A 16,817-nucleotide genomic window follows, 5' to 3' on the forward strand; every position below is an offset into this window, starting at 1 on the left:
AATTAACTTCTGAAATGTAAGTGACCAGTAATTAAAAGTGTGTATTTTTAGTAGCTTCGTTTCTTCAGGTGAAACTGGCACATCAGTTATAGCTGAGGATGAATTTGGATTCAGACCAAGAACATTGTCACAATTTTCCCCTTCAGCAGATTCAGTTTTTTTTTTACTGTTAACTCTCCACAAAAGACAATGTTGTATTTTCTAAAATAGAAAAAAGCTGATTCGTTCTGGCCTCAGTTCAACAACAAGCCAGCCTCTAATTGTTTCCCTGATGAAACCTAGTCTGCAGACAGTAAATTTATGTCTGCATTACATTCTGTTTCACAGTCTGTCTCATTTTCTTGTTCCTGTAAATTTGCTCCTTTGTGTTCGCTGTCTGATGCCAAAGCCAAACACAGTTGATAATAGCTCCGGCAATATAATGTTGAAAACAACGCAGTGGCACTTAGTTCTTGATCAGGAAAAAAAAAAAAAAGAAGCTTTTCGCCTTGTTCAAGCGTTTTTATCCCTCAGCAATGGGAGGAGCTGAGAGATCCACACAAACACATCGTGGACAGCTTGTCCCATTCTCAACCCGTCAGGAGGAACGGGTGCACAAAAGCTGTAGTAACACTGAGAGATGTCGGCTGTGTGATCTGGCTTCGCAAATCATTGTTCAGGAGACGGCACAGCTCAGTGATCAAGGCACTATCCAGGTGGAAATGATGGATGCGCAGGACATCGGTTAAACTCAGCACATTTAAAACATTTCCTGACACCCTCTGTTCGCCCGGGCGCTACTGTCTGCTTTGATCGTCCCTTTGTAAACTTGAATACATTAGAGGCAGGCCACATTTTGTTTGCTTAGATAACTTTAAATTGAATTTTCCCCTAACAATTCATGTCGTATTCGATATACTGTATTTCAAGTTAATAAGTGTGTAAATTTGAGCGGAGGTGCTGCAGCGTTTCAAGTGATTTGAATGGAGATCCGGCAGCATAGAAGTCTGCACACATTTCAATGTGAAAGCGAACTCGTCTTACATATTCATCGGTCCAAGGTCAGAACTTTGCAGGGGGCCACTTATTCCCATTTGCAATGGCAGGGTTGGAATTAGCACAGTGGGGCATGGTATTTACTGTGAGGCAAGTGCTGAACACAGCCCTGCATGCTCACATCCAGTCACAGGACTTTGAGGAACATTGTGGAACATACAGTAGCCGAGAGCTGCTGGTGTTCAGCCTGACCGGGATGAAAAGCCAACAGTCAGTTACTGCATTAGAGCGAATCACTAAAGCTCACCTCTCAAATCCCTCACCCAGGAATCAACCCTCAACAAAAGGCAGGAGAGGTATGTGTGAGGTGTGGAACAAAACTGGCTGTTTTTTACCTCCTGCCAGCTAATTGATGACCTAGATAGTTGAGGGAGACAGCTGTATAACTCACTGTTAAAGGGAAACATGGGGAGGGGGAGAAAAGCATCGGTCTCCTTTTGTCTCTCCGACCACCTCCAGCTGCTGGTGGAATTGTGCTTCGCCCGTGTTAAGGCTGTATGACTTTGATAGGTGTCTGCTCAGTACATACTTCGACATAGTCATGCATAACATTTGGGTTTTTACGGCTAAAAAGCAGTGACCTTGCGAAGCAATCTATAGCCAGGGAGCCGGTGATGGACGACAACGTGCCAGATGCGGCAGAGTTCAAACTTTGCTTGAACACATTGGGATCATACTGAAATTCTATATGCATGTTTGGATATTGTAAAAAATGCTTGTAATGTTTGGAACTGGAACCAGAAAGTAAAATTATGGACAATAATAGTACAGACATGATTTTTGCAGGTTATGGTGAAATTTCCCATTTAATATAATGTAATGATGTTGCTATACTTTTTTTATGTAATGTTGCCTAATTTGAGAAGTAATTACAGTCTGAGACGTTAAATCTGATCAGTATGACTCTTTGAGGCTTCTCTAGATTCTAGTAGATTAAAGTTGGAGTGGTAGAGAGGGTCGTCCGCTAACCAGAACACTCATGGCTCGATTCCTGGCACCTCCAGTCTGTATTCTGAAGTGTCTTTGGGCAAGATACTGAACCCCAAATTGCCTCTGACAGCTGTGCCAACAGTAATGAATGTATGAATGTGTGTGTGTGTGAATATGACTTGTACTGTAAAGCACTTGGTCGATAAGACTGGAAAGATCCAATGTAATCCATTTACTTTTTAAACTTCTAGTTTGATGTCATTGGGGCTATACCAGTACCAATTTTACACAAGGAGAATTTCTACCAAACCAAACCACCAATGGGACATCCAAGCTGTTGCATTGTGGGAAGTGCAATAGCACTACCTTAGCTTACCAAGATATGCATCTTCTTATTATTTGTGTGTTTATAACATGGATTTCCATGGCACCCCCAAAGTCCTGAGAGATGACTTTTATTCAACTTTGCACAGAAGATTATAACTTGCTCTCACAAATCAACATCTGGTCTGTACCAAATATGTCGAGTATCTCATGCTCACAAGGTGTATAGTCTTTTTTGCCCAGGATAACAGTGTGGACACAAAATATGGATCTTGAACAAACATCTACCTTATCGACCCTAGTCTTCTCTATTCTATGCTCTTCAAGGGCATACTTGACAGCTGGGGATGGAGAGGACATGTCCCACCCTCTTTTCAAAATCCAGGTTCCTACTACACTTTATTTCTACTTTGTTTCCAGCTGCCAAAAAGCAGGCGAACCCTGTGAGTTTATCAAGTCTCAGTGTTTAAGCTTCAGGACCAGCATCCAGATTTTCATATATTATGATTGGTGGAGGTTGTTGGTGAAGCGTAAGAGTCCCAGCACTGCTATATGCTATAACAAAAACTGCCATATTCTTTGTATGTATTTAGGGTAGAATATGTGTTGTATATTTGTTTCCTTCACAGCAGGGGTCAGCAACCTTAGGCAATTACCTATTAAAGAAATGTTCAATGGTTTTGCCGTCACACAGCCTGTATTATTTAGCTTGATTGATACCTCCCAGCCACTAGGTGCCAGTAATGCACCATAGGATGGATGCCAATCGCCATTAAATAATAAGAAGAAGAAGCCTCCCAGCCGGCGCTGCTCGCATTTTCCCACATGAATCTCTGTGAAGTGCAGCCGTTCAAGGTGTATTGGCATCGGCATGTATTGGCACGGGCATTTCAGCCCTCATGGGCAGAAGACTATGGCTTTGTTTTTCACAAGGACCGTGCTGTGTGCACGTTATGTTTTGAAAATGTTGTTTGCCGAACGTCCAGTGTTAAGCGCCACTTTGAGACAAAGCACGAAAGAAGTTTCAAAGATCAGGCAGACAAGGGAGAATCAATCAAACGGGCAGTGTCCAGGTATGGGAACAAGCCAACTCTCTCAAAGTCTTTGCCACTGCCAAAGACCATGCGACTGAAGCAAGCTTTCGCATTGCTCACTGCATTGTGAAACATGGAAAGCCATTTACTGATGGCGAAATATGTATATAGGAGGCTTTCTTCTGTAGCTCAGAGGTTCTGTTTGAAGGACTACCAAACAAAAAGACAATCAAATCAAGAATCAGAGACATCCCCATATCAGCTTGAAGTGTTGAGCGACGCATCGAAGAAATGGTAGAAAATGTCAGGGCGCAGCAAACAGCTGGGACAAAAGATGCCGTGGTATTTAGCATTGCACTTGATGAGAGCGTTGATGTGAACGACTACCAAGCTTGGCAGTCATGGCAAAATACTGTGATTCGACTGTAAGAGAGGAGCTCTGCTGTTTAAAGCCAATGTCCGACGCAACAAAAGGTGAGGACATAGCCAGGGACATTGATTTTTTGCAGTAACAACAGATGGCGCCCCCCGCCATGGTCGGGAGACAGAGGGGAGCAGTCGGATTAATAGAAGAAAAAGTCGGTCACCCCACCATGAAACTCCACTGCATAATACACCAAGAAAACCTCTGTGCAAAGATGTCAAAGTCAGATCTGAATTTGAGGTAATGGCTACAGTGGTAAAGATTATTAACTTTATAGTTAAGCGATCTTCACTGAAGCACCGACAGTTCCAGTCGCTGCTCGAGGGAATGGACTGCGCGTGCAAAGATATCCCCGAAAAAATGACACGTCTGTTGACAATATTAATGTGGTTCAATAATAAAACTTAATGTTAAAAATAATGTTGATATGGCACACTAATTAACAAGAACATTCCACACTGGCACTTCTTGTCAAAAAGGTTGCCGACCCCTGCTTTACAGGAAACATGGAAACTACATAATGTTTTATGTTCATATATCCATACTTTTGCATATATATTTATATTCATACTTGTACATAGTAGTTAAATGTTTGCTTAACTGTGTTCTGTTATGTTGTCCTTGTTTTTCTTTTGTTTATTTGTCTATTTCTTTACGTTGAGAGCAATGGAAAAAACTGAGTCAAATTCCTTGTATGTGTATGCAAACATGGCCAATAAAGCTGATTTTGATTTATCATATGAATGATAAATACGTGAGTAAGATGTGTAAGTAATAAACTTGGGTATCAGGCATCCATTAAGGACACTAAAGTTTATTAAAGGGTTGATGTAATACTAATAGAGAAATATAGGGAATGTGGTCTTTTAATTGTGATACAGCTATCAAATCTATTAAGGAATCATAATTCATCTTTAAAGACTTCATTGTTTCCATACTTAATGTCAATCAAGCAGAATTTAACTTTAACCCATGTAAAGCTGACACATGTGAACGTGTGATAAACGATACTCAGAAATGCTTTCACACTGATTCTGTCTTAACATGGGCCAGAAAAACTGCTCATACGTTTTCATTAGCTTCAGTCACTGTTTGACTCGTGTGCGATTGACATGAGAGATGTCTTTGCTCTGTATCTCAAAACACACACATCCTGAATGATCGGCGCTCTCGCTCTCTGTTGCAGTTTAACTTCGTCGGCAAACTCCTCGGGCCACGCGGGAACTCGTTAAAGAGGCTACAGGAGGACACCCTCACAAAGATGTCAATTCTCGGAAAAGGATCCATGAGAGACAAAGAGAAGGTAACACTCCAGCCCCCTTTTTTTTTTTTATTTCCTGCTTTAATCCTGCTCGCCCCGCTCCTTCCACTCTTTTACCTCCACATCATTTTATCTCGGTCTGCTGCTCTAAGTCTTTCACATGGTTTGAAGTCAAGGTGGACTGGACATGGCTTTGAAGTGTAGAAAAATAAACCAAATGCATTGACACAGGACTCCTCTGTCCTCTTGTTTCAGTTTCCCTCAGTGTTCCAAATTAGTTGTATTTTTAAGAGGCGACAGATTAAATTAACAAAAGATAAGAGTCTCACTGTTAATGAAGTTGAGTCATATTTACGATTGGAATTAGGGCTGTGTTTGACTATTTTCATAATCAATTATCTAAAACAATTTTTTGGGGTGGATAAAATGTTTAAAATAGTAAAGGCTCCCAAGAGGCCAATGTGATAATTATCTTGTTTTTCTCTGACTAACAATATGCAAAAAATTCACTGAAATGTCATAAAAAATTAAGAAACCAAGGAACATATTCACCTTTTAGAAACAGAAACTGGTGATTTTTCTCTATTTTGGCTTAAATCCAAATTAAGTGTTGCTGATTAATTTGATCTCAGTCAACTAACTGGTTTTCATGTTTTCAACACTACAGAGATATATTTCCCACCAACTCTCTGTTTGAATTAAACGACATTTTCTGAAATGGTCTAATAGGGGAAATTTACGATCGACTGCAGCTTGTTTGAAATGTAGTGAGTTAATTAAATAGATACTTTTAAACTTTTAATTGAGTTCTAAAGTACTCGCTTCGATTACATTACATATTACTACTTTATACCACTGCCTGGAAGAAAAGAAAAACAGCTAGAACACAGTGTTTATATGTCTGTCTCATATTAAATCAGATGGGAGCTGATCACTTCCTGTAACTCGGACTATATTTGACTGACAGCTCTCGGGTCACATGGACTGGAGATTTGAAAAACAGCCTCATCTTAAAAAACAAATTTCAGAGGGTTATGTAAATGTGAACGATGGTGAGGTTTGCCAAAGACGGCTGACATCTTTCAGAGCCTGCTCTCCATCGCTCTCTCTCTCTCTCAAAGGAAAGAAAACAGAGTCAGATCAGCTGAACAAGACTGGACTGTAAAACAAATCTGATAGAAAACCACTCAAAAGATCTAAATTTATCCATGGGGTTTTTAGGTTAGTATCTTATTTCACCTTAATTACTCCATTAGATTGAAGATAATGAATATTAATCATTAATAATAAAATTAATAATAAATGTATTCACAAAATGTTCCCTCAGTTCATTTAAGATTATTTATGTATATTAACATAATCCAACCATAATCAAGCAATGCTTGAATGTAATTATGTAATTAACAATTAAAAGAGATCATTTAGTTTGTCAGGCCTGACTAAAGATTTAAATTTCCTGATTAAACACTGAAAAAAGTACAAGTAATTGCAAATTGAAATGAGACAAAATAGGTGTTGTTTTCATATGGAGTCTGAAACAGGCTTCGTGATTTGTGCAGACGATACTGTAGTTGTGGTCCAAGAAAGAATGGATTTAATGAAAAAGCGTTTAATGGAAATCCAGTTAAATGACTTCCATCATCCATAATCATATTGTCACATAAAGAGAGGATATAAAAGGCTCTAACAGGGACTTGATTGCACAGTGGACTGGCTAACTGGGAATAAATCGACTTCACTTAGCTCATCTCCCTCTCTCTGTTCGTCGGAGGTGATTTGTTGGTGGCGATGATTTTCTCCATCACGCAGCACATTCTTTTTGATTACTGTGATCAATACTCTTTGATGGTCGACTCCTGGAGGAAAAAAAAATAAAAGACCCGAATAGAGATGTGCTGACCTCGGCAGCCCTCACCTGTCTGCACAAGCCCACTGCGGGATTTATGAGTGACAGCCGTCCCTGCGCAGAGCTGCTTCCTCTAGTAAAGGAGGAGAGGGGGACACACCCTCGCTACAAATCTGCTGCTTTATCTTCCGCTGGTTGCTGACTTTCTGTCTGCAGCTGCGCAGCATGTGTCATTGTACTGTTCGGCACTTAAAATTCCTGGTGTAGGTCAGACCGCCGGGCCCCTGCAGAGCAAAAAGACAGGTCAGCTTTTACCCAAAGGCTTTTTTCAAGTCAACAACAAAGCTGTTATTTTTCAGAGTGAGGCTCTGTCGCCTTAAACATGTTCCTACTTATATTGATACGATACACGTACTGTACTTTGCTTCTGGGGGGGCACCTGACTGACAGGAAAGGACTAATGTACAGTTTTTATCCTGGGATAGACAAAAACATTCAGTACAACAGATGCAGGATGAAACTGTTCAGTACCTTCCTTTTATAAGCTCTTATGTTTGGTGGAGACGCTACAAAGAGCTGAGATAATTGCTCAAATATTTGCTGCTGCAGTGACCTGGATCTTGACGAGAATGTTGGTGCGGAGAGAGGTTGAAAGGCACAGCGCTGTCGGAGTCAGCTCCCCCCCCCCCCCCCCCCCCCGGTTATGGCACCTCAGTTGTCCTGCTGCTGTCAGAGCGGGAAGATGTAAAGGAGTCCGCGCTCCACACCCCCACCCTCTCCTCCTCGTTAGCGCCTTGATTAACTCATCCATTTTGCTCCATGGGACTTGTACTCTCCGTTTTAATTTTCCTGATGGACAAAACAATCAACCCCATTTTCTTTGTGTTACTTTTGGTGAGCGGAGTCATACCTTCACCGTCTGTGAGGACTGGTCTGAACTGCATGTGTCAGGACTGTCCTCCTATCAAAATAAACTGTGTGTGGTCCTTACAGATACATTGATAGTGGGTGGTGCGATAATTGCAAATCATATTATGAAGGAAATGAATTACAGGAGATAAAGGTCAAACAGTGTTTTAGCAAACAACACATTTCAACTGTGTAATAAAAGTTCAATGTTGGCACATATCTGCAAGCATACATGCTGATACTAATACATCTTTGGAAGGCTCATATTGGTCGATATTATTGGACAATGCGATATATCGGTTTGGCTCTAAATATTATCATTAATGTTTCGTTATCATTCTCATATTGTCATTGTCTACTTGTTGATCTTTATTTTTTGCTATGTCCCTCTAACGTTTGCAAATTCAGCCACTATGAGGGAGAAGGGTTAACCTAACCCCCCCCCCTATTTTTCTTGTCTTGCCCAAAGGTCTTGTGGATTTAACACTCTTGTGCAATACACTATATTGATTTAATCACTTTCTGTTTGCAGTCTTGTATAGTCCTCAGGAAAAAAACATCATGTGACACACAGGAAGTGATACATTTAACATTTTTGATTTATGTGGAATGAATGTCATAACTGAGTAACCAGCCACAGCCTCGCTGAACAATGGATTAAAACATGTCCCTAAGTCTGAGAGTGGACCCTGGTAGCAGCTCTGTGAGGCTGAACCTGAGCACAGTGGTGCTTTGAGCTACATGCTGAGCTCAGCATGTCCAACATATTCACTGTGACAATGTTAGCATGCTGCAGTGTAGCAGGTGTAATGTTTCCCCCATGTTGTTTCCCCCCATGCTCACTATCCAAGTTTAGCAGGACTCTGTTTGGTCATAATTCTGGATAAATCATAAGTTTGACCTGATGACTAGGATAAACAAAATCATTAAAACCCACCACCTGTGAATATGTTACCAACATTCATGGCAATTCATCCAATAGTAAGAATATAAAACAGTGTTACAACAACTGAAAATGTTGGATCTTTGTGTGTGAAGTTAAGAGCACTGATTGGCCAGTAGGTCTCAGGGATCTGGAGGTAAAATAGATCAAATAATCTTTAACTCTGTGCAGGGGAGACACTCTGTTTTTGTTACAAACGAGGATTCTGCTGTAAGACAGATACAAGAACATTCATATAACCTTGTTAAAGAGGAAATCTAGTCTCTGTATTTAGAAGCCACTTTGACCGTCAGAAGTGTAGATGAACAGGGCTGATAGAGCTGAGGAGCACTGTCATTCAGACAGAATAATAGAAAATTAGCTAAATTTTCCAGTGTCTGTCCTTAAATGTTTAATTTGAATGTGGATATTTTGAGAGCTGACATCATCCGTTACCTCTATAAGCTCCGTCTGCAGGAGCTCCTGCGTCCAGAGCGCCGTGGCCTTTGTTTCCCGGGTGAACGGCTTTTTATAAGCAGATTTACTGAGAAAACAAACATGTAAACCGTAGGAAGATGCTGGCAATAGATATGACAAACAGACAGCTGTAATCTCCTGCTGTGGGCTGCTTAGCTGCTACAGCACTGAGCTGGATGATGAATGCTTCTTATCGGTGCTGGGCGAGGGGCCTGCCATGTAAGAAAACTGCTTTAATACCCAATCTTTAATATATACCTGATATCACATGCGAACGATGTGGACACACGTACAGATTGTCTTCATATCAATGATATATCCACTCCGTATAACACTGACACCTAAACAAGTTAGATGGATCGTGTAGATGGAGCAGTACTTTGGAAAGTCCTGACAAATGACAGATGCTAACGATAGACTCGGCTGTATGTTTTTTCAGCTGATGAGTTAAAGGGCAAGATAATGACTGTTTTCCCTTTCCTATTTTTCCATGCAAATATACTAAAGAACACATAAAAGGGAAGAAGAGAGACAGATCTGCACGATGTCGTCTCTTTCCAACACCCTACTTACCCTCGCTGCTCTTCACCGTCAGTGCTGGTGCTACGTGCAAAGGAGCCCTCTGCTCGTAAAGCGCCGATTTATGGGGGGAAATTAACATATCATTAACATACCACAGGCACTCTTAAAAGAAGGTTATTTATAATTAGGTGACATCAGAGACACTGAGTCGCATGGCGCTGGAGAGGGAGAAGGGGGGAGAGGGGAGAGGAAGTTGCTGCCATTGGAAAGGCCCCGGAGAAGACTTCTTTTTTTTTTGGAAAAGGAGAAACTGGGGCGCTAAACCTGTTGTTTCCTTTGTGCAGTTTGGTGGGAGACATTTGGGTTTTTTTCTGTCCTATTTCCTGCCATCAATATCATTATACTGGCCTGCTTCTGTCAGGCCTGATCGGCCCCTCACTGTTTACATGGTATACTTTACTGTTTCTGTCAAAATGAACTGTGCATCAGAAGGCAGAGGTTACATCTGCTCCACTTTCAGCAGTTTGAATGGAACAAATTCATGCTTTTTAGTCATTCAGGTCCACGTGCACCTGCTTAAAGGACCAGTGTGTAGGACTAAGTAACATCTAGAGGTGTAGATGCAGATTGCAGTCAACTCAACACCCCTCCCTTTCCAAGTGTGTGGCGGAGCCAGAGAGTGTAATGTAACATGAAAGGCCCTCTCTTGATCCACTGATCGCTTTGTCCTCTATGGACCACGAGAAACATGGTGGTGCAACATGGTGGACTCCATGGAAGAGGACCTGCTGTTAGGGTAGATATTAGAAGTTACAGATACAGATGTGCAACTGTTCTTAGTGTCAGGTGACTATACACATCAATAATTATAAGTAGTGTATATTTTATACAACTTCTGCCACATGATGCAGCTGAACCCAACACAGCGGTCCCTTAAAAGCTAAAATCCGTGAATGTCCTTAGGTTGATGCTTTCTGTCATGGTAACAGGTTATTGAATTGGTGTTGCAACGCTGCTCCAGAAAATATGTTAAATGATTAATTGAGTTACTGTTGGCTCCATGTTGTTGGATTTGATGACATGTCTGACCCAACCAGCTGATTGTTGTCTTGCTGTAGCAGTTTTTTTTTATGATACTTTTAACATACAGAACAAAAGTGAAACAGTAAACTAAAATTGTTAGCATCATAACTGCAGGGTTGCTGGGTTCGGTTAGTCCCCCTCACTGGTATGAGTTTCTCAGTAACTATTAGAGGAAATATTGATGACCCTCAAATTATGAATCATCATAATTTTGATGAAGTCCTGACATTCAATTTGTCATGCGGCGGACTTTTGTGATATTTTAAATATATTGAATACGATTAAATGTATTGTCATGAAATTTAGTAAAGACACTCTTGTTCTCCTCACAATGAATTACACTCAAAATCTCAATGTGTTCAATTATTTGTTTCCTGACAAGAGCCGAGGGGATTCCTATTCCTTATAGCTACAATGCAAGTGTGCTAATGTTTGCACACTAACCCACTAAAGATGGTGAACATCCCTAAAAACTAGCTGAACATTGCTAAATAAATATGAAACGCTCTATTTTGGCTGAAACTGATCCAATAATATTTGCCTAGAAAGGCCCCAATACCGGTTGATTGGCATGTGAAGATCTCAATAATAAAGTTAACCTTAGCAGCTACTAGGCAAAAATATAGGTGGCACGCAGCAAATGTCTTCCCTTTTCTAATCTTCTTTACACTCCAATACCTTCTTTGACAAACACTGTGTACGGAGTGAAATAAAATATAAACTTAATAAAACTATAAAAAATAACGAAACCAATGCTAGTTTCAAAACATGCAAATATCCCATGACATAAAATATAATCTTGTCTTTCCAGAGTTGCTGCATTATAAATATGAGAAACAGTGCAACAAAGAGAGCAGATATTATGATGAAGTGCACGAGAGCACGTTGTTCATCTGTACATTTGTTATGAAGACAGGCAGCTGTGTGAGGACAGAGGCAATCGGTTACATTTGACACCTGCAGCTGAAAGGATTGCCGGGATTTCCTGTGCGCAGGAAAACAAGTTTACGACAACCCACACAAACATTTTCAGTTTGTCTTTTTGTAGCACAGAAGCATCAAACCTCATTATGTTACCATTAAGGATAAACCTTCTGCAGTAAATCCTTTGCATGAAATAAAGTAAAAAAGATAAATATCATGGACTCTGACAGCTGACAGTGTAACTTTTTTGCTTTTCTAATTCCATCAGGAAGAGGAGCTACGGCAGAGCGGCGAGGCCAAATATCACCACCTGAATGAAGACCTGCACGTTCTCATCGAGGTGTTCGCCCCGCCAGCTGAGGCCTACGCCAGGATGGGTCACGCTCTGGAGGAGATCAAGAAGTTTCTCATACCAGTGCGTTCCCTTGTCTCTCCACGCACGCTCTCTCTCACACACACACACACACACACTCACACACTCACACACACACACACACACACACACACACACACATTTTCCTTAGGTTGTCCTTTTTCCTCCTCCTCCTGAACCTCTTTGCTTTGCTGCTGCTCTTTGGCCCAGGCCAACTCATTCTCAGCCTGTTCACAGTGAATCCAGAGAGAAACAGCAGAGACAACCTGCTCTTTTACTCACTCTCTGTCTGTAACTTGCACTGGAATTCTGTCAGGGCTGTGTCGGAGTGTGTATCTGAGTGTGTGTGTGTGTGTGTGTATCTGTATGTGTGTATCTGAGTGTGTGTGTGTGTGTGTGCGTGCGTGCGTGATTATGGTTAAAACCGTGGATATAAGACGAAATAAAAAGAGCACAGGAGGGGATTGTGTCCTGTATCGGCCAAACCCTGGCTGGCAGCGGCAGGCAGCATGGAGCTTATTTACTCTTCCTCCATTCATTATGGATGATCTCTCCAACGCTCAGAGCTATGACGACTTACATCTCATCATTAATTATCTATCCCCCAACGACCCCCCCACTCCATGTTACCTCTTCTCACCGTTGCCGTAAAACATATTTATCAATAGACACATGACAGATGACAATCGTATCAATCGTTTTAAGATGAAAGACCTATTTCCATGTTAATTATCTATGTTTTGAAATTTGGTGGGGGGGGGGAAACAACTGTGTGAGAAGATAAAGGCAAATCGGATCCCGGACATTTATCAGCGGGAGATCTGAAATGTTTAGCTGCCTCAGGAACAGCGGTCACGGCAGTACTGTAAAGTACATTAATTAGATACTCCTGGGGCTGTAGCCTTGGAGATAAAGTACGTAATTTAATATGGAGTAACTGCTGCCCGTGCGTTAGTGTGTGTGTGTGTGTGTGAACATGTTGCCTCTCTGTGTGCAGGATTACAACGATGAGATCAGACAGGCCCAGCTGCAGGAGCTCACGTACCTGAATGGTGGCTCGGAGGATGCCAAGGTGCCATCGGTGAGGGGCAAGTCAGCCGTCCGCGGAAGAGGGACACCTGTTCCGGGGCCTCCCAGGTAATCTGCGTCCATGTGTGTGTGTTTGTGTGTGAATGTATATGCATGTGTTAGGCACACACTTTGGTTCAGCTGGGGACCAGGTATTATTTACAGTAAGGCAGCTACAGGGAAGGCAGTGTTTTTTTGCTCCGTAAATGGATGTGTACGGTGTCCTGTTGCAATTCCAGAGTTAATGGTGTCATTTAGAGTTAGAGCACATTTACGAGTGCCTGTGTCTGCTACAATAATACGAGTGATAAATTCTTCTCCCTTGTGCTGTTTTTTATAATAAAACACACTCTTGTCACATTAAAGTTTACTATGTTTTTTAGGCTTTATTTCCTGATAGAGACCTTCCAATTTTTTTCTCTCTCTGTATGCGTACGAGTCTGGTTTTTTGTTCAAATGACTAAACAATTTGGGCCCGATTTACTAAATGTGTCAGCGCAAATGTTGGCAGCGGTTGTAATGTGTTGGCTCCTGATTTACGAAGGCAGCAGCTCATTACGCAGTCAGCTCCTGTGCTGGTCCTGGGACGGCACTGCAGGAGCCGGCTGCAAGTGAACGCAGCTCAGAGGCGCAGGTCAGACTGTGGAATGCGATACCTGCGGGTTTGCCAGGTTTAGAAAAAATAAAAAAGATAACCCTATGATCTTGATTCCACAACATTTACTTAGTTAAACTCCAAAGGCAAAAAAAAAAGAATATAATCCTTACAAAATTATAAAATGACAATCTCTATGACTTTGTTAGTAATTAAATAAAGAGATGAAATTAGGTGCAAATAAATGGTGAAGGCTTGGTCGAAGCCCCAGCCCTGAGTGTGCAGCAGGTGGAGAAACAGAAGGTGTATCATTACAGTACTGAGTTGAACAAATGCATTACATGAACAAAAATCTCATAATACAGAGCAGCAGTGATGCATCCTGTAGGATTTCATAACAGTCATTGGGCACATTCACATCTACCTTTTTTGGTCTAGACCTTCAGACTCTCTTGGTTCTTTAATCTGAACCAAAATATTAAGGGTGAAAGGTTTCTAGGACCAAACCACGGACCAAATGGATCAAAATTTTGTCTGACTAAAAGAGGCGGTCTCAATTTAGATCAAATAAATACTGACTCAGTTCATTTACAGTCTGAAAACACTTTTTGGGACAGTTCAGACTTTTGGACCAGTCACAGGAAGTTGAGACACGATTGAAGAATTGAAGAAGAAAAATAAGTATCGCAGGATCGCTTGCATTTAACGACGACAATGTTCATTTCGCACATTTGAATTAGTGTCAAGTACTGTGTCTGAATCTGGTAGTGATGACATAATGATATCGGAATTAACGAAAACTAACTGGTTCATTCATTTTCTAAGAGATATTAGCCACCGAATCGACAACATGTCACCATCAGATACAACACCAGTCTACAAACCAGTCCACAAACCATTTCAAAACCAAGTATCGGTGGACGCAACCCAAGATAATGATGACAGGATGCACATATGTCATGTGATTGGTTAGTCCGCTCTTTAAATTGCAAAGCGAAAAACAAAAAATTAAGACAAAAACAACACAAACAAATATTAAGAATCAGATTTAGTTAAAGGTATATCTTATTTGTTTACTGATACATTGCATATATTGATGCTGGGATTACTTTACATCTATGGCCCTTAAAATTAGAACAATGGTGAAGCCACTGTGATACCCATCTGGTGAGAAACTGTTTTTGCAAGAGTGAAATGAGCCATTTCTGGAGGCACAGACACACGACACCCGAAGACTTGTTGGTGTTGATTGACTGACAGCGAGCACAGTATATCACAATGTACCAGCACAAACTGATACAGGACAAATAAAACCTCAAAGAGACCAGACAAAGACTTCCTGTTTAATGCGATGTGTTATCGCTCCCTCTCTGTAGACGTTGTTTCTCATATTCTCCAGGAATGAATGGCAGCAAAAACAGCTTCCTCTGAAGGCAGGGAAATGAGCCCTGATATCCCTAACTATACTGACTGTGTACAGACCTCAGCAGGAATTACAAAGAGGAGGAGAAAATACTGATGATTGGCATGAAACTACAAACCAAAGCGTGTCGCAGCTATCTCTTTAAAGTTGCTCTGTACGACTTTGCAAATGGCTGTTAGTTAATGAACATACTGGCATTTTTCCTGTGCACCAAAGTGACGGCAACGTGACAGGTTATAAATCTAATGCCAGTGAGTCCAGTTTTCCCTGGACTGAGCAGTCACAAATGAAAGCTCAATTAAGAAACACATTAAATCTTCTGTTTTCTTTCAACGATCACTGTCACACCCATTGGCTCCTTTCCGTTTAGTTATTTCACTCCTTCCCTATCATCCTGTATAATACAATAATGGACTATGAGTTTGTTGCTTTGCTTTACTGGCACGGCAAGCAGCAGAAGTTAAAGCTAAACTTTTCAAGTGGCAGCAAAGCCCATCCAGGCACATTGTTGCAAATACACATGCTGCCGGTCACTTTAAAAGTCACAGAGGCAGCATTGTCGGAGCCAATCGGCTATTGTCTGTAAACAAATTAGCCTCCGGGGGGGGGCAAAGGCCAACATTTTACTTCTTCCGGTGTAAAAAGCAAATATCACGGCCTTCTTCCGTTCGCTGTACACTGTTTACAGTCCGACTAGTTTCTGTCATCACAAGTCAAATGTTTCTCCACATAAAACACAACAGCACTACACTAGGTGTTATGGGCTGGACGGTATTTTGGCTTATCTCTCTTAACAGCTACCTGCATTGGATTGTAAATAATTAAAAAAGCCAATAGCCAATGAATTTTGGTCTCTTTTACTCTCCCGCGGACTGTACCTGCAGCCTGCTCAAACGGGATTGGTTAAACTAGGAACTGAAATCAGAAGTCTTCCAGCCCAGTTTTCGTAGCCTACAGATTCTGCATGTTCATATAGATGTAAAAACTGTTCGTAAAGGTTACATATCTGGTTTGTTCATTTCATTGTGGAGTTTATTTCCTGTGTGTGTCCTTTTAGCATTGCATGGGCAGCTAGCATGGCACATTAGCAAGAAAAACTAGCTGTGGTGTGTGTCCCAAGCAGGAAAGTCGCCTGTACATGCGAGTGCTCAGTTGCAAACCTGAGCTGATCCCTACACTGATTATGCATTATGCTTACGGTGTTGGGTATTTGCCGTGGTTTGTTAAGAAGTTAACTTACCTGTACACAAACCAGGATAGAGATGTCAAATGACCTGGCCACTGCAGGGGGTTGTCCCCTAGGGGTGCAGCTTGAACACTGGGTGAGAAAATAAAATAAAGCTATTTCATTCAGCAGTAAGGTCGAAGTGTAAACACTGTAAAGCCGAGCAACTCGTCTTTCCCTTCTGTTTATTGTCCCCGTCATCATGCATCCTCTGCATGATTAGACATGTTGTTAATGGTAGTGTGCCTGAAAAGGCATAAAACTCTCCTTGCAGCATTAATTCAAAACTACAGAGTAATCAACTGTCCTCTGCTGTTGAAACAATTTATCCTCTTGGTCAGGCTGTCTTTAGAGTCAGACACAGGCAACCTGGTGTCAGATGTGCTGCAGTAAAAGTGCTGTTGGTCGTTGTGTTGACAAGTTGCACGGTTAGACACCCGTA

The 16,817-nt window shown here is 41.4% G+C and overlaps 1 protein-coding gene across 2 annotated transcripts in view; it reads left to right on the top strand.

The window, feature by feature from the left end:
- The window catches only part of khdrbs3 (KH domain containing, RNA binding, signal transduction associated 3), a 116,416-nt gene that overhangs the window by 59,677 nt on the left and 39,922 nt on the right, over nucleotides 1–16,817 (top strand). For both annotated transcript variants that reach the window (XR_004615440.1, XM_034600413.1), the window contains exons 3-5: nucleotides 4,934–5,050; nucleotides 11,960–12,106; nucleotides 13,062–13,201. Coding sequence is in view for 1 of the 2 variants with exons in the window: in XM_034600413.1 (XP_034456304.1) it covers nucleotides 4,934–5,050; nucleotides 11,960–12,106; nucleotides 13,062–13,201 (404 nt within the window). In the remaining variant the exon portion in view is untranslated. The remainder of the gene's footprint in view (nucleotides 1–4,933; nucleotides 5,051–11,959; nucleotides 12,107–13,061; nucleotides 13,202–16,817) is intronic.

Source organism: Hippoglossus hippoglossus, chromosome 11 (genome assembly GCF_009819705.1).
Source record: "Hippoglossus hippoglossus isolate fHipHip1 chromosome 11, fHipHip1.pri, whole genome shotgun sequence".
In the NCBI taxonomy this organism is placed as follows: domain Eukaryota; kingdom Metazoa; phylum Chordata; class Actinopteri; order Pleuronectiformes; family Pleuronectidae; genus Hippoglossus; species Hippoglossus hippoglossus.